This window comes from Mustelus asterias, chromosome 1 (genome assembly GCF_964213995.1).
Source record: "Mustelus asterias chromosome 1, sMusAst1.hap1.1, whole genome shotgun sequence".
Lineage (NCBI taxonomy): Eukaryota > Metazoa > Chordata > Chondrichthyes > Carcharhiniformes > Triakidae > Mustelus > Mustelus asterias.
This window is the reverse complement of record NC_135801.1, coordinates 108,455,379-108,477,226: the sequence shown is the minus strand read 5'-3', so window position 1 is coordinate 108,477,226 and position 21,848 is coordinate 108,455,379. Positions and strand designations below refer to the sequence as shown.

At 42.5% G+C, this 21,848-nt stretch overlaps 1 protein-coding gene across 7 annotated transcripts in view; it reads left to right on the top strand.

Moving 5' to 3' along the window:
• The window catches only part of atp8a1 (ATPase phospholipid transporting 8A1), a 369,658-nt gene that overhangs the window by 67,212 nt on the left and 280,598 nt on the right, over window positions 1-21,848 (top strand). For 6 of the 7 annotated variants that reach the window (XM_078216784.1, XM_078216762.1, XM_078216795.1 and 3 more), the window contains exons 2-4: window positions 11,341-11,455; window positions 17,802-17,901; window positions 20,504-20,602. In XM_078216784.1, coding sequence (XP_078072910.1) covers window positions 11,341-11,455; window positions 17,802-17,901; window positions 20,504-20,602 — 314 coding nt within the window. Of the gene's footprint in view, window positions 1-11,340; window positions 11,456-17,801; window positions 17,902-18,070; window positions 18,151-20,503; window positions 20,603-21,848 lie in introns of those variants that run through there. The other variant, XM_078216820.1, reaches the window with a different exon arrangement.

Genomic DNA, 21,848 nt, shown 5'->3' with positions numbered 1-21,848 from the left:
TTGCAAGTACTGATGGGATCTGTGATTTGCACTTGACCAGGTTTATTTACTAGCTTCTCAACTAGGTGTTTACATTTATCCTACATTTAATGTTTCACTTTCTCTCAACCTTTTTATGCTACGACAGAAATTCAGATTATAGGAGGCGATTTCTCCTGCAAATGCAGTGTCTCACTCCAATGTGCCCTAGATATGTGATTACACCTAGCCTATTTACAACAGCTTCAATCATGCACCATCTTATCACCCAAATGACAATTTAGACTTCTAAACATATATAAATTATGAAGAAAAATCAGACATTCGCAACACATCATACACGAGGCATGAAACTGAAGAGAGTTCAGCGCTGGTCAGAAGATCATTGTGTAAAATCACCGAGGTAAGGAGAAGTATTCACATAGATAGAAAGTGAAAGTCAAAAAGAAACTGAAAGTTTGCCAATATTACAGAATCCCACATTAGAACAAAGTGAGAGTAAGTAGTCTCACAACACCAGGTTAAAGTCCAACAGGTTTATTTGGTAGCACAAGCTTTGAGAGCGCCGCTCCTTCATCACCTGATGAAGGAGCGGCGCTCTGAAAGCTCATGCTACCAAATAAACTTGTTGGACTTTAACCTGGTGTTGTGAGACTACTTACTGTGCCTAGCCCAGTCCAACACACGCAACTCCACATCAGAACAAAGTGAGTCAGGGTCTTTGATTAAGACAAATCAATCACTGCTACAGTTCCAACCATTAAATGCAATTGGTAATCAAAGACAAAATTCTGATTTGACACAGTCAGCAATATTGAGAGAGCAAAGCCCAGACAGAAAGATAAAGAAGCTAGGTGGGTTAATTGAAAGTATGTATGTATTTCTTGTCAAATTTTATTTTTTGTTCAACACATACTGGTATTAGGAAAACTTTTTTTTACATATAAATTAATTGAAATATCAGTCATATGTGTTGGTTTTGATGCAAGTAACCTGTTAAACTTTTGGGTATTGTTACATTTTCATGTGCAAGTTTTTAAATGAGGAGGGAGTATAGCATATTGCAAGATCTGAACATTTTGTTATATTGCCCTCTCTGTTGGGGAGGTGTAACTAAAGTTAGTTCAATAATGGCTGACTGCCGTGACCCCACATTAATTAATTCTCAGTGCAGTGCACTAGTCAACCGTTATGATCCAACTGTTACTATTGGACAGTCTTTTCTCTGGCTAGATAGATCATTTTTTTTGTTGCTAAGTGACATGATAAGCAGAGTCGCAGGACTGCCAATTAACTTTTAACCAAAGAATAAAACCTTTATTGACCAAGAAAGGACTAGCTATAATGCACTTCAACCCACCACATATTTACAGATGTACACAGATTTGTAAGGACAATGCAAGTTGCAAAATAGATCTGACACTCTCAGTAAGTACACAGTCCATGTAAACCAATAGGCCAATTGTGATCAGACATACCACACTCTGGAACCAAGTGGCAGATGCTACCCAATATAATTTCTCATCAAATCTCTCCCAGATGCTTGTTGCACCGTGAATCAACTAGTCTCACTGGAATTCTGACTGCCATGCGAATGTTTCCAAACTCCATTCTCGGTAAAAACATGCCTTGGAATTTTCTCCCAATCTCTCAGATGCCTACAACTAAAATCCACTTCCAGGATTTTAATCACTCCTTTTGGCATTCCTCTGCCTTGGATTGTCAAGTTTCCACACAATCTCTAAGGTGCCCTGCCACTGGACACCACTACTCCACAGGATTTATTCAGATGTCACCAAACTTTTGAGTTACCTCGGATGTCTGCCTTCTCACCCAGCTGATTTTCAATCTGGTTCTTGCAGTCATCTCTTCAACTCAGATACTTTCTGTTTTTACTTAAATTACCCTGAAAAGGACCTTGTTCAACTTTTTGTTCTTTGTTCCCATCTGGAGCATACCCCTGTCTTCCTCAGACATACTTTTTTGTCCCAATTCCCTAGTTTCTGGATGTTCTTTTGGGAAGTCTGCTCCCTTGTCCTATCCAGCTTCTCCTGGTTACAGTTTAACACTAACTCTCAAGTTTTCTTCTATCCTAGCATCACCCCTGGTAGCTAAGCAACAATCTAGTTTTCCTTTATTTACTTTCCTAGTTTGCTTTCATGTTGTAAACCCTCATTACCATACAGGTACCTGAAGCAAACTAAAGTCATTAACCCTTTCAAATACATTACCACAAAATTAAACTTAAAACTATGCCTTATTTTTAATACCCACATATACAAATATAGATCAGTTAAAACTACCTACGTTTTCTGACACAACCCAGATTTTACTTGAAGACTTGCATCCCAGATTGCATATTTGCACCTACTTAACATATTAATCAAGACAGAAAGGACAAGGAAGATGAAGAATGCAGCTGCTTTGGTTTTTAAATTTTGAAATGTCAATATTTTGGCCCCATTATAGGTTCATAATTAAAAAAGGCAATATGGAAATTATTATAATTTGTAAATAATGAATTTTGTTCTTTCACATACACAATTAAAATGCTAGGCATTGTAGGTGGATGCAGGCTACTTAACTCTAGCTGGGAGTTTAAAATGGGAGGATACTCGTCAAACCAGCCTCAAGGAAATTAGAATTTATTACAAACCTACAAAATGAACAAAATCTATCAATACTTTGTGGAACTAAGGAGGAATTAGTGAAAGTTCCTCCTAAGAGATAGACAAATTCAGGTCAAATATCAGTGGAGCTCCTAATCTGGCTGCAAGGAATTGTGTAAAATTAGAGCTGGGTCATTTGCCACCAAAATAAAGTTTTGATTGGTTCTGTAATGCAGTGGGATATCTGTTCAATTTTGTTTATTTTTTTTTGAGAAGATAGATTTTACATGTAACAAAATCATTCCACAATCTAATTACGGTCACTATAAAGTGAAAAATTGAAGCCTTGGCTACATTTTAAATGTGCAGTAAGATATGGAGAATGTTAAACGCATTGCAATGCAGTTCAAGTCTAGCTTGTCTGAGGAATTGGCGGGGTCAGGCTATTAACCTACAAAATTAGCTATTGTGAAGTGTGGAATTATACATGAGGTTCTTCTACCTTCAATGTGTTTCAGGAGCTAATTTCTGTTTTGGTTTTTGAGCCTTGGTATCCTGAGTATTTGTAACCTTTATTTTAAAACCGATCTACTGCTCATGGCACAAACATGGTGAAACAAAATTCACTTTAGATTATATTGAGTTTACATTTAATTGGGACTATCATTCTAAAATAAATCTATGGTATCAGTAATAGCTTGGAACTTTAATGCTTGCTAATTACAGTGCACTTTAAGCTTTTATTTTTTTACACAGATGGGCAACTTCAGTGAACTGAATTAACCTTTGCTTGAGAGTGCGTATTAAAATTAGAAACATTAGAAATAAATTGCCACAACTGAAAGTTGTTATGGGGATCAGGGCTATGATCCGAAATGAGACTAACTAGAACGATTGAAAATTAATTTATCACTCGAGGGTTTACTAATGCCAAAACAAAATACAGATGGAAGAGGGATGGTGAGATAACTCTCCCCATTATCTGCAACAAAGTGTGTGTTTACAGGAAGTGTTTTGAACCTTCGGAATGTTGTGACTTTTAGTAATAGACAGCAAGAAGGCTTTTGGGGAAGCTTAAATCAGAAGAAAAGATAACATTCAAACAATGTACAAAATGTAAATGTAATGAGAAAGGCCTCATGCACACAGTCGTACACCAATTTAAAGATAGATTCCACATATGGAAAATACATTTGGGTTATTAACATAAACACATGAAGGAAATCATGTGTTTGAACTTTGTCCTTTAAGATCAAATATTGCAGGCCTGGATGGGATCTCTCATATGGTTTTTTGGATGATTGGAAATTGGAAGCTTCTGTGTTTCCGACAAGGTCGTGGCTAAGTTTCTGTGGAAACAAATCTTTGCAGGTGAAGACAAATCAGCCACTCTTTCCCATTGCCTGGGTTGACTAGTTGTTGTAGCAGGGTTTTATTCTTGTTGGCAGAATGGTCCCTCTTGTTGTGTTTCCAAATGACCCTTTTTATTGCTGGTTCTTGGGGTAATAAGATTTGATTTTTGAAATTGTGTGAACCAAACACAAGGTAGAAAAAATGGTGGTGTTGCCGAGCAACAGGGGTCCAGAGAGGGAAACACACACAGACAGAAGAGCATTTTTCAGTTCAGTTGGTGATTATGCTCCAAGGTGAATGGCACAGTTTTAAGTGCCTCTCTAACTGGACAGGCTAGCAGATTGCTGAAGAAAATACGTCTAAGTTGCTCTAGAGTTGAAGTGATAGTGTATGTTGAGTGAGTTCTGAATCTCAAGGGAGATACCAAGTTGTCAGCAGTCTACTGGGAGAGAACAGGTCCTAAAGTAAGACAATTAAGTCCAGGAACAAGAACTGGAATCTGGAACAGATCCTGTTCAGCGAAGTTAAGAGTGACAAGCAGAGGAAGACTCCTAAGTTTAAAGTGAAAAAGCTGCAGGAAGCGAGACTGAAAGCAAAATAGGCCTGTGAAGCAGTGGCGCTCCGTTGGTACAGCTGAATATCTGAGTGTGTGTGTGGAAGGTGATGCTTGAATGCACATGGCGATTCAGTGGAGAGGAACATCAGAAGGAGACATCAAAACTCTGAAGGTGGACCCTTGTGGAAGGTGCCTAAGAGAAAAAGTTGTGTGGGAGAAGATTCCAAGGCAAGTACTTTGAGCGTTGAGATTGGAAACCTTTGTGTGAAAGGCAGAGTTACAGTGTGACAAGCATCTGGAAGAAGTTGATAAGAGATCTGTTTGGGGTGGCATCTGTCACTTGGTTTCAGAGTGTGGTGTGTCTGGCGACAGACACCAATTGATATACTAGGCTGCATACTTGCTGTGAGCGTAAGATAGATTTTGTAACTTATGCTGTACTTACGAATCTGTATATATCTGTAAAGATATAGTAGTGGATGAAAAAGTAGTATAATATAGTTCATCTTGTTTAATAAATGTTTATTCCTTTGTTAAAAGTTTATCAGTGTACTCTGTCGCTCTCTCCATGTTTTGAAACAAAAAATAAAAGTTAAGATCTATCTGGCCTAGTTCCACCCTATGATCTTACAGTAGTAATATCAACTGGGATTGTAACAAGTCCAGAGCAAGGAAGGCCGTTCAACCCAAGAGCCTATTCCATTTGGAGTCCATGTAGGATTGTTCCATGATAGAGTTATTTTTATATTAACTGTTGATCTCGTCCTTTAGGGACTCATAACTTCTCACCCCACTTCCCTTATTGTGGTGAACCATTGTTGGTTACCACCAGGAGTGCTGAGCCATGGTTTGGCCAGCACTATGAGTCTGTAGATATGTTACTGTTGGGGTTAGGGTTGGGCTGTTCTACCTGGTAATATAGTCCTATGGTACACCCCAGTTGGCTCCGCCTTCCGGGAGAGGTATAAAGGTCACTGCTCTGCCTGGTGACCCTTTAGTCTGGGATTGTATATTGTATATAGTAGCTCCGTTATTGTTGGTGGTAGGAGCCTTTATTTCCCGGGTACATCCAGCCTCCCGTGTGATTTATCGCGCATCAATTTTATTACCAACAAAATTTTTTTTTTGACAAAACAAAAGAAAACCATGGAGCAAATGCTGAAACCCGAGCGGCTTACGTTGGATCCACGTGCGGCGGGAGCGTCGAACACTTTCGACCATTGGTTGAAGTGTTTCCAAGATTACCTCGACGCCTCCACAGCAGTTCAAAATGACGCCGACAGACTGCGGGTCCTCCACGCGAGGGTAAGCGACACTGTATACTTAGCGATCCGTGAGGCCCAAGACTACAAAGGGGCCATCGAGCTTCTCAAAAAGCGATACAACAAACCGCCGAATGAGATCCATGCTCGACACCTTCTAGCCACTCGACGGCGGCAGCCCGGCGAAACGACAGAACAGTACCTGTGTGAACTTCAGCAGCTAGCCAGAGCCTGCAACTGCAAGCCAGTGTCGGCAGCCCAGTATATGAGCGACCTAGTTCGAGATGCGTTCGTGGCGGGAATCGGCTCGTCATATATTCGCCTTCGGCTGCTAGAGCAAGGTAACCTCGACCTCACTAAAACCGTAGAATTAGCTGACGCTCTAGAAATGGCCTCCAAAAGTCTGGAGATGTACCCCGACGACTGCGTGGGGACATTGTGGCGGGTGCAGCCGCAGACTCCACTTTATTCAGCGGTTTCGAAAAACTGCGCGATTGCGTTTCCAGCCTCGGACCTGACGACGGCAGCAGCTCCAGGAGGCCCGCGGTGTTACTTCTGTGGGGGGGGTGAAACACCCTCGGCAGCGATGTCCAGCTAAAGCGGTATTCCGCCTGTGGCAAGAAGGGGCATTATTCCAAAGTCTGCAGGACCAAATCACCCTCCAAACATAGCAGTGCGGCGTGTGATTCCCCGGAGCCGGTCTCCCTGTCTTCAGCGTCTTCGAGGTCTTCCACCACGTGCGATTCCAGAGCGTCGCCATTCCTAACGACGGAGTCGCAAGCCACGTGCGACCTGCAGGGGCTGCCGTTTTTGGCGCCATCGACCACGTGCGACCTATGGGGGCAGCCATTTTGGTCGGCACCGACCGCAAATGACCAGCAGGGGCCGTCATCAACCAGCTCAGCTGCCTGCAGTTGCACCCACGATCCAACGGTGGCGTCAATCATCCTGGACCAGGCCAAGCCTCACAGACTCGACAAGTCCATGATGGACATACAGGTAAACGGACGCCAGATTTATTGTTTGTTTGACAGTGGGAGTACGGAGAGCTTCATTCACTCTGACACCGTGAAGCGGTGCGGTCTCCAGATTCGGACTGTCAAGCAGACAATTTCGATGGCGTCAAGGTCCCGATCTGTCACCGTGCTAGGGAGCTGCGTGGTCAACCTGACGGTGCAGGGCACGGTTTACGAGAGCTTCAGGCTCCTTGTGTTACCGCACCTTTGCGCGCCGATACTCCTAGGACTAGATTTTATGGCCCACCTGAAGAGTGTAACCCTGCAGTACGATGGGCCACTCCCTCCGCTTTCAGTGGGAGCACTGCAGCCTCTAAATTGCCCAAAGCGCTCCACATGTAGCCTCTCGACGCTCAGGATTACTCCACCCTCCCTATTCCAGAATCTCGTGCCAGGCTGCAAGCCCATCGCAACAAAGAGCAGGCGTTACAGCGCTGAGGATCGGATCTTCATTCGATCTGAAGTTCAGCGGCTCCTCAAGGAGGGGATCATCCAACCTAGCGCTAATCCATGGAGAGCGCAAGTACTGGTGGTTAAGAATGGGAACAAACCCGGTCATAGACTATAGTCAGACCATTAACAGATACACGCAGCTGGATGCGTATCCCCTCCCGCGCATATCTGACATGGTCAACCAGATTGCGCAGTACCGGGTGTTCTCCACCATTGACTTGAAGTCTGCTTACCACCAGCTCCCCATTCGCCCAGAGGACCGAAAATACACGGCCTTTGAGACGGATGGTCGTTTGTACCATTTTTTAAGGGTTCCCTTTGGTGTCACGAATGGGGTCTCGGTCTTCCAGCGTGCTATGGACCGAATGGTGGACCAGAACGGGCTGCGGGCTACCTTCCCGTACCTGGATAACGTCACCATCTGCGGCCACGACCAGCAGGACCATGATGCCAACCTTCTTAGATTCTTACGCACTGCATCTCGCCTGAATCTGACCTACAACAGGGAGAAGTGTGTGTTTCGCAAGCGCCGCCTAGCTATCCTCGGATACATGGTGGAAAACGGGGTCCTCGGCCCTGATCCAGACCGTATGCGTCCCCTCCTCGAACTTCCCCTGCCCACTAGCATCAAAGCACTGAGAAGATGCTTAGGCTTCTTCTCATACTATGCACAGTGAGTTCCCAAATACGCGGACAAAGCCCGTCCGCTCATCAAGTCTACCTCCTTTCCCCTAACAACAGAGGCTCGTTTAGCCTTTGCAGGAATAAAAGCCGACATCGCGAAAGCCACGATGCACGCTGTTGATGAGTCCATCCCCTTCCAGGTGGAGAGTGATGCATCTGATTTCGCCCTGGCCGCCACACTTAACCAGGCGGGCAGGCCCGTCGCCTTTTTTTCTCGCACCCTCCAAGGCCCTGAAATTCGGCATTCTGCGGTGGAAAAAGAGGCCCAGGCCATTGTGGAGGCCGTTCGGCATTGGCGCCATTACTTGGCGGGGAAGCGGTTCACTCTGCTCACGGACCAGCGGTCCGTGGCGTTCATGTTCAACAACACGTTACGGGGTAAGATCAAGAATGATAAAATCTTGAGGTGGAGAATCGAACTCTCCACCTACAATTATGATATCATGTACCGTCCAGGGAAGCTCAACGAGCCCTCGGACGCCCTGTCGCGTGGAACATGCGCTAGTGTGCAGGAGAATCGATTACAGGCTCTCCACAATGACCCCTGTCATCCGGGGGTTCACTCGGCTCTTCCATTTTATAAAGGCCCGGAATCTACCCTACTCGGTGGAGGATGTCAGGTCCATAACTCGAAGCTGCCAGGTATGTGCTGAATGCAAACCGCACTTCTACCGACCTGACAGGGCACACCTCATTAAGGCCACTCGTCCTTTTGAAAGACTGAGTGTGGACTTCAAGGGCCCCCTTCCCTCGACAGATCGGAACGTGTACTTCCTCAATGTGATTGACGAGTACTCACGATTCCCTTTTGTCATTCCGTGTTCTGATATGACCGCTGCCACGGTTATCAAAGCATTACGGGATCTTTTCACTCTGTTCGGTTACCCCTGTTATATCCACAGTGATAGGAGCTCGTCGTTCATGAGCGACGACTTGAGGCAATACCTGCTCTTAAATGGGATTGCCTCCAGTAGAACCACGAGCTACAATCCTAGGGGTAACGGGCAGGTTGAACGAGAGAATGCTACAGTCTGGAAGGCTGTCTTACTGGCGTTGAGGTCTACAGGTCTTCCAGTCTCCCGTTGGCAAGAGGTACTCCCTGACGCGCTCCATTCCATCCGCTCACTCCTGTGTACGGCAACCAACGCTACTCCTGATGAGAGACTGTTTTCATTCCCTAGCAAGTCTTCCTCTGGGACCTCATTACCATCTTGGTTGACGTACTCAGGACCTGTCCTCCTGCGGCGGCATGTTAGGACCTGCAAGTCCGACCCTTTGGTTGAACAGGTCCATCTCCTCCACGCCAACCCTCAATATGCCTATGTGGCCTATCCTGATGGGCGAGAGGACACGGTCTCGATTCGAGATCTGGCGCCTGCAGGGGGCTTGGAAACCCCAGTCGCTCCCACACCCCCAGTTAGGGACCCCCCGACCATTATCTCTTCTCCTGACACGGCGCGGGCAGTATCGGGACCACCACTTAACCCTCTTACTCCCGTGTACAGCTTGCCTGAGTCCAGGAGATTGTCGCCACCTCGAGGCGTGCTCGAGTCCAGCAGATTGTCACCACCTCGTGGTCTACCGGCCCGTGAGGAACTGGAGGAGCTACTGGACACCGCCTTGGAGAGAAGGTCACCGCGATTGCCTGAACCGGCGTCATCACCAGTGTTGAGGAGGTCGCAGAGACGGTGCGGTCCCCCAAAACGATTGAACTTATAGACAGATGAACAGTTGTTCTGTTTTGTGCCCCGCCGGCCTTTGTTTTTAAAGGAGGGGTGAATGTGGTGAACCATTGTTGGTTACCACCAGGAGTGCTGAGCCATGGTTTGGCCAGTACTATGAGTCTGTAGATATGTTACTGTTGGGGTTAGGGTTGGGCTGTTCTACCTGGTAATATAGTCCTATGGTACACTCCAGTTGGCTCCGCCTTCCGGGAGAGGTATAAAGGTCACTGCTCTGCCTGGTGACCCTTTAGTCTGGGATTGTATATTGTATATAGTAGCTCCGTTATTGTTAGTGGTAGGAGCCTTTATTTCCCGGGTACATCCAGTCTTCCGTGTGATTTATTGCGCATCACTTATGTCCCTTTCTCAAATGGCCCAGCTTCTCCTTGAGTACTGATTGACTCTGAATTAGTTACTTTGCCTGGGAATCTGTTCCACATGTCCACTTTCCTGAAGGGAAATACTTTTTATCGAACTCCTAACCATATTCGAGTCCAAATTCTGTTTTTGTGTCATCTTGTTTTCAAATAACATATTAGCTCTTTACTTCCACCTCATCTGTACCTTAAATTAAATTGAAGTATTCTATTTGTTCACAAGAAATAGGGATCGGCACTTGACCCAGCTGAAACATAGAAAAGGTTTTAAAAGAAAACATATTTGCTGTATACATATTGAATGTTCTGAAAATGTTTGTGCTTAAAATATGGTTTTACCCAATTATGTTTGGAAATATTGGCTGATACTTGTGAGCTGCAGAGCATCATAGTGGGTGGGATAGGACCCCAAAGCTGCTGTGGGGAACCCATCCCCATTGCCCTGCACAGGAATCCATGCAGAAATTGCGATTTTAAATTGCAAGCTTCGGCTGGTTCTGACTGTGTGGCATCAACAATTACCCAGAGAAAGTTAAAAGAATTAAAACCGCTTCTGGGTAGCTATTATATGATTCCATACCGACATCTGCTCCCTTCTGTGGAAATCCCACCCCGCTTAACAGGACTCTCCCTTCCCGGAATCCCCCCCGCCTTACACCGCAAAGCCCGACCTGACCTAATCCCATCTGTCCCCAAGGCCCAGTCTGATCCCTCCACACATCCGAGATCTGACCTGACCCCCATGGTCCGCCAACTTTCCTACAATTGGCTTGACTTCCCAAGGCCTGATCCGGCATTTCCCCACAACTCTTTGGGGCAGCACAGTGGTTAGCACTGCTGCCTCACAGGGCCAGAGACCTGGGTTTGATTCCTGGCTTGGGTCACTGTCTGTCTGTGCAGAGTCTGCATGTTCTCACTGTGTCTGCGTTAGTTTCCTTTGGGCCTCCGGTTTCCTCCCACAGTCTGAAAGATGTGCTGGTGAGGTTCATTGGCCATGCTACATTTTCCCTCCGTGTACAAGCTCCGGACTGTGGACCTAGGGAATTTTATCCACAGTAACTTCATTGCAGTAAACCTACTTGTGACACTAATAAATAAACTTTAAATTCTTTAAGGCCTGAACAGCCTCCCACCCCGCAAACTCTCCAAGGCCTGACCCATTCCCTAAGTCCTGATCTGACGCACCATCCCCACCCCACCAAAGCCCGTCATGACATGGCCTGACCTCCCACCCCCACAACACTCCCCTTTGTTTCAATTAGGACCATATTGTCAATAGCCTCTCTTTCCTCCTTCGTTCTCATTTATGTGTTTTGATCTTTTATAGGTTATGAGAAAACTGAGGATGCCTCAGAAAAAACCTCGTTGGCTGATCAAGAGGACATGAGAACAATATTTATTAACCGACCTCAGCTCATAAAATTTTGTAGCAATCATGTCAGGTGGGACTAGTTTTAATTAGCTTTCTACTGAAAATCTGTGATCTTTTTGTTTTTTGCTCCTCTGCCATACGTCAGAGTGCTCATTGTCCATCATGTGAAGTATTAATGTGGCATGTTAATTGCATTATCCCATTATCTATGTAAAGATTTTCATGTTCACTGTTGACTCCTAATGTTGTTTAATAAATGGTAACCAATAGTATGCAATTGACCAAAGGTACTAACATATTTCACACTAGAAAAACATGCCCACTAATTTGACGCATTTTATTTGTCAAAGCGAGGCACAATATTAAGAACAATGAATTTCTGTATGCATTTTCCCACTTGTCTGCCATGACTTTGTGAGAGAGCTCCAGGAAAGTGGCATAAACACTAACTCAATATTTTTGGGCCAGAGGACCTCAACAGAGGTGCCAAAGACGTCAGTAACGAATCAACTTAGTTGATTGATTACTGTTAGTTAAAGATGGAACAGGGAACCTTAAATGAAGTGGAAAAAATTATGTATAAAATAATCTTTACGGAATTACACAATGCAGAAAGAAGCCATTTGGCCAATCGTTGGTAAACCTATCCAAAATAGTCCCACTCCATTCCCTTTGTTCATAACTGGTAATTTTTTTTCCCTTTCAAGTATTTATCCAATTTGCTATTGCACGTTACCATTGAATCGGCTTCCAAACATTTTTCAGGCAGTGTATTCCCAATTGCAACAACTTGCTGTGTTTAAAAAAAACTATGTTGTCTCTGGGTCATTTGCCAGTCACCTCAAGTCTAATTACTGATGCTTCTGTCACCAGATTCTCTGTCTGTGCAACAGATGACAGTGTTTCTCAGCCTCCCCCTGGCTACATTTTTTTGGTTTTTCTTGATTCTTTCATGGGATGACGGTATTGCTAGCATGGTCAACTAACAGTCTCGTACAACAGACTTTATATAGACTTCCTTATTCATTTTTTTATTAGTGTCACAAGTAGGCTTGCATTAACACTGCAATGAAGTTACTGTGAAAATCCTCTAGTTGCCACACTCCAGCGCGTATACACTCCAGTGCCACACACTCAGTTCGGGTACACTGAGGGAGAATTTAGCATGACCAGTGCACCTAATCAACATGTCCTTTTCGGACTGTGGGAGGAAACCGGAGCACCCGGAAGAAACCCACGCAAACACAAATAGACTGTTATTCACAAAAACCATTCTTTATTTACAGATCTACATTCATCTCCAGACTTGACACAGAATTGTATTTTGCTTCCCACCAGATCGCAGCCTGTTAATCATGTGACATTGCATCAGTTACATCATTATCAGGTGTTCTTGTTTTAATCCTCCACTTTACAGCTCCACCACCACCATGTCAAATCATCTGGAGTAGTAAATCACAATCACAAATCACTCTTTTAGCTTCACTGTTGATGCAGTCTATCTCCGAAGAAGTGTCGTCTTGTTTCCATTCTGCAATCCTCTCATTGCTCTTCATTTAGTCATTTATTAACTTTCATTGCCCTCTTTCTGGGATCTTTCATCATTGCCCTCTTTTTGGAGCCGTTGCGTGCCCGCGTTGTGGGGCCATTGAATGCCTGCCTTCCGAGGTCTTTGATAAACAGTGTACCAGAATATTGTCCTTATGGCACATTACTCCTTCCAGGGTCTGAGACATCGTTCTTTGGTATACCTCAGATGCTGAAGCAATTCTGAATGATAACCTGGTGAAATAATAAGGACCAAATGGAGTGATGATAGTAATTAGCAATCGAGGTTCTTTGTCCAGAGGCAAATGCCAAACATGCGGTTATCCTCTTCACAAAATTGGGTGCTGCTTTTTGCTAATTGGACAAGACTCCTTCCAATGATGCCATTGGATGGATCTCACGCTCTGCTGACTTATTGAATTGATTCAAGTCCACACAGATTCTAACTGAACAATTAGGCTTTGGTTCTGTGACTATTCCAGAACAGAACTCTCAGTATGGTTACTGGAGAATGACCCCTTGTAACGTGTTCAGTCTCATTCTTGACTTTGTCGAAGAGTTGCTGAGGGACATTCCTCACTGTGAAGAGAGGTGTGGGCTTTGCATCCTCCCTTCAGCATTACATGGTATTCTGTGTTTAGCTTTCCTAAGCCTGAAAATAAAGAACAAAGAAAATTACAGCTCAGGAACAGGCCCTTCGGCTCTCCAAGCCTGCACCGACTATGCTGCCTGACTTAACTAAAACCCCCTACCCTTCCGGAGACCATATCCCTCTATTCCCATCCTATTCATGTATTTGTCAAGATGCCCCTTAAAAGTCACTACCGTATCTGCTTCCACTTCCACCCCCAACAACGGGTTCCAGGCATCCACCACCCTAAAATCTGCCCCGCGCATCTCCTTTTAAACCTTGCCCCTCCCACCTTAAACCTGTGCCCCCTAGTAATTGACTCTTCCACCCTGGGAAAAAGCTTCTGACTATCCAGTCTGGCAATGCCTCTCATAATCTTGTAGACTTCTATAAGGTCGCCCCTCAACCTCCGTCGTTCCAGTAAGAACAAACCAAGTTTCTCCAACCTCTCCTCATAGCTTAATGCCCTCCATACCAGGCAACATCCTGGTATACTTTCCTGCACCCTCCCCAAAGCCTCCACATCCTTGTGATAGTGTGGCGACCAGAATTGAACACTATATTCCAAGTGCAATAGAGATAGAATTCATTCCTGAATAAGTTACTGGACCACTCATCAGCAGTTTCATCAATTTGCCATTGAGCTTCAGCTGCAAGTGTGCTTTTCTGCTCAGTAATGATGTTTCCCAGTTCTTAATCACATTCCACGATTTCTTTAGCCTTGGATCTTAATTTTGCCAAGTGTTGGCCTATTACGTTCAGCGTAGTTCATTCTGAACCTTGCAACTGAATGCAGGATGGCTATAATGTAATGTAATATAATGTAATATTTTTAAGCCATTTCACTTCATCAGATAATATGAAAATGCCTGCATCAGTATCTAGCTTGAATTCTGTGGGTTGACCATCAACTTCTAATTTAATGCTCCAAGAATTATTTTCTGTCTTGTTAACTTGTCCTCAGGAAGTTATTTGTTTTTCTATGGTTCTTTCGCTTCTTGAATTTAGTTTTGTTGTTATCTTTTTCGTCCTGTGAACTATAGGAACATTGGATCTGCAGTTTATTTTAAAATGTCTGAACTTCCAAAGTTGTGGCACTCGGCTCCCCCTTTGGGCATTCTTCCCACTTTAGTTCTCTCACCACACCAAGAACATCTCAAGATGGCAATCAGCCCACTTATTCCCGATTTCACGAGCTTTTGTTTCACTGTGCTTTTTCTTTTCTGTTCAACATATTGGATGGTTTCACTTATTTTTCTCCCACTTTCTCCATGAACAATAACTTTGTTTTCCTTTCTAAGCTCGGTCTGTTGTACTAGTCATACTGCTTCTGAGAGTTAAATCTTCCCTCCTTTGCAAAGGATCTGATGGGATCCAAACTACTATATGATTGCATATTAGTTCATCTGAGGATCTCGTAGTCGCAATTCCCCGTGAATCTTTACAGGTCATTTATAAATGAATGCATAAATTCGCTTACTTCCTGCTTCGTCTTGTTAAGTTTCACTTGCTCAATGATCAATTTTTTTTCAGACACTGAAGTACAAATCGAATACCTGGTGGACTTCTTGACATGAGCTCAAAGGTTCATTGGTGCCTCTCTTGCAATACCATCTGCTATGGCCTCTACTGCATACATTACTGACCTGAAACTTCTGTTTCTTTTTATGCAAACCTGAACCTGTGAGGTAATGCATTTTGGAAGGTCTAATAAAGATAGGAAATATACAGTAAATGGCAGAACCCTTAGGAGTATTGATAGGCAGAGGGATCTGGGTGTAAAGGTACACAGGTCACTGAAAGTGGCAACGCAGGTGGAGAAGGTAGTCAAGAAGGCATATGGCATGCTTGCCTTCATCGGCCGGGGCATTGAGTTTAAAAATTGGCAAGTCATGTTGCAGCTTTATAGAACCTTAGTTAGGCCACACTTGGAATATTGCGTTCAATTCTGGTTGCCACACTACCAGAACAAGACTTTGGAGAGGGTACAGAAAAGATTTACCAGGATGTTGCCTGGTATGGAGAGCATTAGCTATGAGGAGAGGTTGGAGAAACTTGGTTTATTCTCACTGGAACGACGGAGGTTCAGGGGTGACCTGATAGAAGTCTACAAGATTATGAGGGGCATGGACAGAGTGGAAAGTCAGAAGCCTTTTCCCAGGGTGGAAGAGTCAATTACTAGGGGGCATAGGTTTAAGGTGTGAGGGGCAAGGTTTAAAGGAGATGTACGAGGCAAGTTTTTTTACACAGAGGGTGGTGGGCGCCTGGAACTCGCTGCCATGGAAGGTAATGGAAGCAGATGCAATAGTGAGTTTGAAGGGACGGTTTGACAAATACATGAATAGGATGGGAATAGAGGGATATGGTCCCCGGAAGGGTAGGTGGTTTTAGTTCAGTCGGACAACATGGTCGGTGCAGGCTTGGAGGGCCGAAGGGCCTGTTCCTGTGCTGTAATTTTCTTTGTTCTCTTTTTTTCTTTGTTCTGTTCTATAACTGGAGACTATCCATTCCAGTAGTCCCGGCGTTGAGCCTGTTGCAAGCCTTCAGTTCTTGGGTATGGTTCTGGGATTGGTAATGTCTACTCCATGCTTACCCTAAGCTCTGGATATTTTGTTGCTTCAGTAGTTTGGTTTGTAGGTGGTGATCTGTACTCACTGCTGTCTAGATTTTGGGTGTCTCTGTCCGATTGCAGCACCCAAGATGTTCCCTTCTCGGCTGAGTTTTCAGTCTTTTCCTATCCTTTTCCCAAAGATTTGTAAGTCTGCAGTCTTTTTGAGGTTTTCTGGGTCTTTACGCTCTGTCTGCTCTCTTCATGCTTTGGATGGTGGATGTGAACAGTCGACAGAAACAACCAGCTGCCACCATGTTTTGTCTTGGGTCCAGATCTACATGGGGTTTCTTTAGGGTTTTCCTGTTACACTAAGAATACTATCAAAGACTATTATTCACAAAATAAATTCTTGTTTATTTACAGATCTATATGCAGTACTCTACACAAGGTTGTACTACTCACCAGATCTGTCTCTTAGTCATGTGACACTGTATGATAGTTGCATCAGTGGGCCGAAGGGCCTGCTCTTGTGCTGTACTGTTTTATGTTCTGGTATCAGGTGCTCCTGATAACCCTTTACACTGTAAGCTGCTGAAGCATTAATTGGGCTTCAGCTGAGTTTTCATCCACCTGAATTATGTACTGAGCTATGGCTCCAACTATATGTGAAGGATTGTTGTAAATGCAGAAAACTTCATTTAAATTAATATGGGGCTGCAATTCCCATCCAGCATTCCCCTCAGGTCTGTCATTAGGTTGGTTGGTTTTCATCTACTTGGGTCTTTTATTGTGAAGGTCAAGGATGGATTTACCCTGGAGTGAAATGAACTAGTGGAATTATGCATTTGTTGGGATTTTAAAGAGTGTGGGAGTGGAAACTTACCTAGGTTGCTGCTCAGAATTATGCCATAAAACAACAAAAAAAATGACATTGCATGCATTTTCCTCAGAACCAGCAAAGTATGACCGACTTTCTAGTGTGTGCAGATTATTTGAAAAATGAAAGTGCGACAATGTAGCTAATCTGTTTGACGCCGAATGATGTGATGCTAAATCTAGGATCACTTGTTTAATTTCAGAGCTTATCCAAATGGATACCCGCCATCTGGCAGAAAGCTTAACGTAAAAATTTGTGTGTTACAATATTGCCCACTTTTCAGCTGTATTAATTGCATAGCAGTAGCCGTCTGTTTACACTATCAACTTTCTGCTTAAATTATTTTATCAACCACAGGTGACAATACGATTTGAATTTAATTTTTATTCAGGTATGTACTGCACAATGGATTGTGAAGAAATATTCCAAAGAGCAGGTGTGGTGAATCAATTATTAAAATTGCTTGGATTAGCACAGTATTTTGTGACTCTTATCAGATTATGAGCTAAAGACTGACTATTATTGTCCAAGTGAAATGGCTAGTGGGTCAGTTCAATTAAGTTCCTGCTCACTGCAATATATCGTTTGTTCATCCTCTTATATTCCAACTCTCGGTAAGAGCTCGTATACTTACATACTCACTCCGACAAATAATTATTTGCTACTCAGTGTGTTCACTTGCATCTGTATACAAGTAAAGCTCATGAAAGTGGAGATATTCCCCAATATATATACATGATCTAAATTCATTCTAATTAGAACACATTGGCCTAAAGTCTATGAAATATTTTTTTCTGTCTTTTTTTTAGCACCGCCAAATACAATCCACTCACATTCTTACCAAGATTCTTATACTCGCAGTTCAGGAGAGCAGCCAATTCTTTTTTCCTTTTCATAGCTCTTCTCCAGGTAAGCTTGTTTAAATGCATATTGTTCATTTATAATTTATAAATATATTTTCTCATTTTAGATATTGATGAAAAGTATCTTTATCTAGAATGTTATACAAAAAAAACTTCTTAGCCCTTCTCCCTGTCATCCGGAAGGTTATTGGGGAGATGGGGATGTGAAGGTGGCACCATAATCGGATCATCCATGATCTTGTTGAATGGTGGGAGGAAACTCGAGGGGCCGAATGGCCTGCTCTGCTCCTAAATGGTATGTTAGCAGAGATTATATTTTCCTGATTTTTGTGATATGTTCACTGGATTTAAGTTTGAGTCGCACAATTTTCTTGTCCTTTTCCTGAAGAGAGGTTTTTTTTTTCCCCATACACCTTCTAATAAATTGGCTGCACCAATTCATTAGAATAGTAGATAGTCATATAATTTGAGCTTGATTAAGGGTTGAGTGCTTCGGCACTCAAATTACTAGATGATGAGAATTTAGCAAAAATAAAGAATGTTTCCCAAGTGGAGAACGAAACTGCAGATTCAGGTATACATAATACACATCTAGAATAAATATATGATGAAATTGCAAACTCTTGGATTTAATGGAAAATTAGCTAACTGGATTGAAAACCAGTTTAACAAAATAGAACGTGATAATATTGAGTACATGAAGTACGTGGTGGAATCTTGGTTTCATTTCTCTTGGTTTTATGCTGTTTATATTTCATAATGTACAATTCATGACATGAAATAGGAACAGTATGTGAGAGATTTATAGCATTCAAAATGACGTGGATAAATTAAGTAAACAGACAAAAGAAAGGTAGATGGATTTCAATGAGCATGAATGTAAGATAATGCAGATTGGTACAGAAAATGTTTACACAATTAAATGATGCTGGCATCAAGTATTGCTACATGACACTGGCTCGAAGTTAACTGGGGTAGTAACCTAGCTGAGTTATATTCTGTGTTAGTGTCTGATGTGTGGAACTCGATTATCATAAAAACTTTCCAAGTTAAGTCATCATGCAGTCTATCCAGATTTTCTTTGTTGCTTCATGTGGGATGTACTTTTCTTCCTTTCTAGTGATGGGCCCCAATAAAGCATCAGCTTAGCTGATCAGTCATGAGGAGTGTCCTGAAAGATTTTGGCGCCCTCATTTGGCTAAGCTCCCTTCACAGAACCAAATAACATCAAACTCCCTCCTATAACACCAAAACAAACTCTATCAACTGATTGTTCACCATGTTTCGCTGTTTATGGTATAATATTTGCACAAAATGGCCGTTAGGTTTGTTGTCTCAGTATTTAGCCTTCCAAAAATAATCTTGATAAACGTGAAGTAAATTATGAAATCCTGAGGATGTGATAGGGTGCTGAAAAAATGCAGTTTATTTCTATGTCATGACATCTTAAGAACTACCAGTTAGTGGTACATGAAACAATGGTATTGATCCCAAAATTATTATTGATTAGTATGCAACAACAGAAATACAAGCTAATAAATCAGCAAATGCAGAACCCTGAAGGGATTCAGTAAGTTCCACACAGGAGACCCAACTTGTAACTTAGATTTTTGTTCACTAATTTTAATTAATTAAAAATGGAAGGAAGAACAGTTGAATTTTGATGACATTTTGAAGATAACATGATTCGTAATCTGAAATTAGAACCGAAGGTAAAATCAAGGGTATAACAAATTTAATTATTTCAAAATGTATTTTAATTTTTTTGTACAACAGTATTTCCTCTGACCAGTGAGCCGATGCATCTATGGTTTTCATGTTATATCAGCACAATCTAGGCAGACACTCCAGTTCAGCACCAATGAAGTGCTAAATTATCAGAGATATTGTCTTTTGGATGAGACATGAAACAGAGGTTCCATCAACCCCCTCAGTTGGACATAAAAGACCCCATGCTGCTGTTCAAGGATGAGCAGTGGAGTTCTTCCATTCCACCAAGACTACAAATAGATTTATAGTTTGTGAGGTCCAGCTCTTTCAAGTCATTTGAAATTTCCTTGTTTACCAGATAGCTCACTGATATTGTTAATGGTTCCCTTGCTTTTGGTACTCATCCCTTCCTTTCAAATTTTCCAGCATCACTCCCTTCAAATCAACCACAAATGACATCCTATGGGACTAATCAATATACTCCCTCATCTTTGGTAACCTGTCTGCAGTCTTAGATACAGTTGACTATACCATCCTTCTCTAATGTCTGTCACTCACTGTCAGTCGAGTGCAACTGCTGTTCCATCACTCTTTATCAGATGTAGCCAGAGAACTTACTGCAATGGCTTTTCTTCCTATTCTCACACCCTTATCCCCAGCTATTACTCATCTAAATGCTGCTGCACGGCGATATCATCCTTAAATACAATATCTCATTTTGCATGTATGCTGACAATGCCCAGCTCTACCTCACCACACCCTCTCGTAAACTCCCCCCTCCAGTGCACCTGATTTCAATCTCCTGGAGCTAATCCCAGAATGGAAATTGAACCAAATGTTCAACTCGAGTGTTTTGTAACATTATGTGTACATAGGTAATTAGAATTTTCAGCAGTGGTATTTTGTATATTTATATCCTATTTTCCTCTCTTGTCTAGCAAATCCCAGATGTTTCCCCTACTGGTCGTTACACAACATTGGTCCCACTGTTGTTCATTCTTCTTGTGGCTGCAGTAAAAGAAATCATAGAAGATATTGTAAGTGATCACCCACTAAACATTTTGTTAAAGCAATTATTTTTCTGCTTGGATTTGAGCATTGTCCAGGGAGGAGAGATGTTCAGTTAGAGCAAATATATTTTGAAAATGTTTTTTGATTTTTAACTAACAATAACTAGAAACATTTGGTTCTTAGTGGGGATATATGTTTGGAATAGTATTTGGAGCAACGTACAACTCAGTGAGGAACCAGTCCAGTCAATGTGTAAACAATTAATAAGTGCATTAAAAAAAGAAAAAAACAGGACAAGAAAGATGAATATACGCTATAACACTTAATTATATTGATAACTAAACTCTTCTTATCTGAAATTACCTCTTGTTCCCCAAATAGACCCACGTTCCCTGAACTCACTAAGCTGCCCTTTTTCACAAAGGATATCCACTTTAGAAACTCAAGTCAAATCCAGCTCATACTTCTCATAAAGTACAGCTTAGGTGACCAAGTCTGTGGAAATTTCTTTTGCTGGTTCAGCAAAGGTATGAAACTGCATCTTTTTGAGGTGAATCTCTGCAATCTACCATGGCTCAATGTCAGATGGACCAGGCCTCCTTGGCTCTGATCATTGATGGAACTGCCCTCTCTGAAGATTTTGGCCTATCTGGATGGAAATCTAGCTCCTCACTCAATGATGGTGCTGACAGCTATACTGCTCATTTGCTTTCATATCTACCCTGTGGATTTGCTTGTCTAAGTTGTCAATTTTACATAGCCCCACTGATCTCTTGTAAACGACCACAATTTATTTAGACACCTAGTAATCTTGTTACTGGGCAAATCGCATCTCAGTATTCCTCTAGACACCTGCTAATCATGTTACTTGTCTGTTATTTTTGTTTTCATCTCGAGTTCTAACTATTACATAAAATCCAGTAAGAAAATCCAGCAACCTTTTGAGTGGAATTGAGGCTAAGAAAGTCTTTGAGATGAGATAAAATTAAAGCTTGCTAGGGAAGACATGGGGCAATTAAGGACAGCTAACATGGAAATGTAAAAAGAACAGTTATCTGATGAACTTCATGGGATTCTGTAAGGAAAAAGTGATATCAGGTGGATGTTATCAATGGATTTTCCAAAAACATTTGATAAAATGCTATCTAGTCATAAGAGTTATTCATGGCACAGATGGAGGCTGTTTGGCCCATTGAATCCATGACTGCTTCCTACGGAACAATCTAGTCATTTCCACTTCCTTGTTTGATCCCTATAGCCTTGCAAATTTAT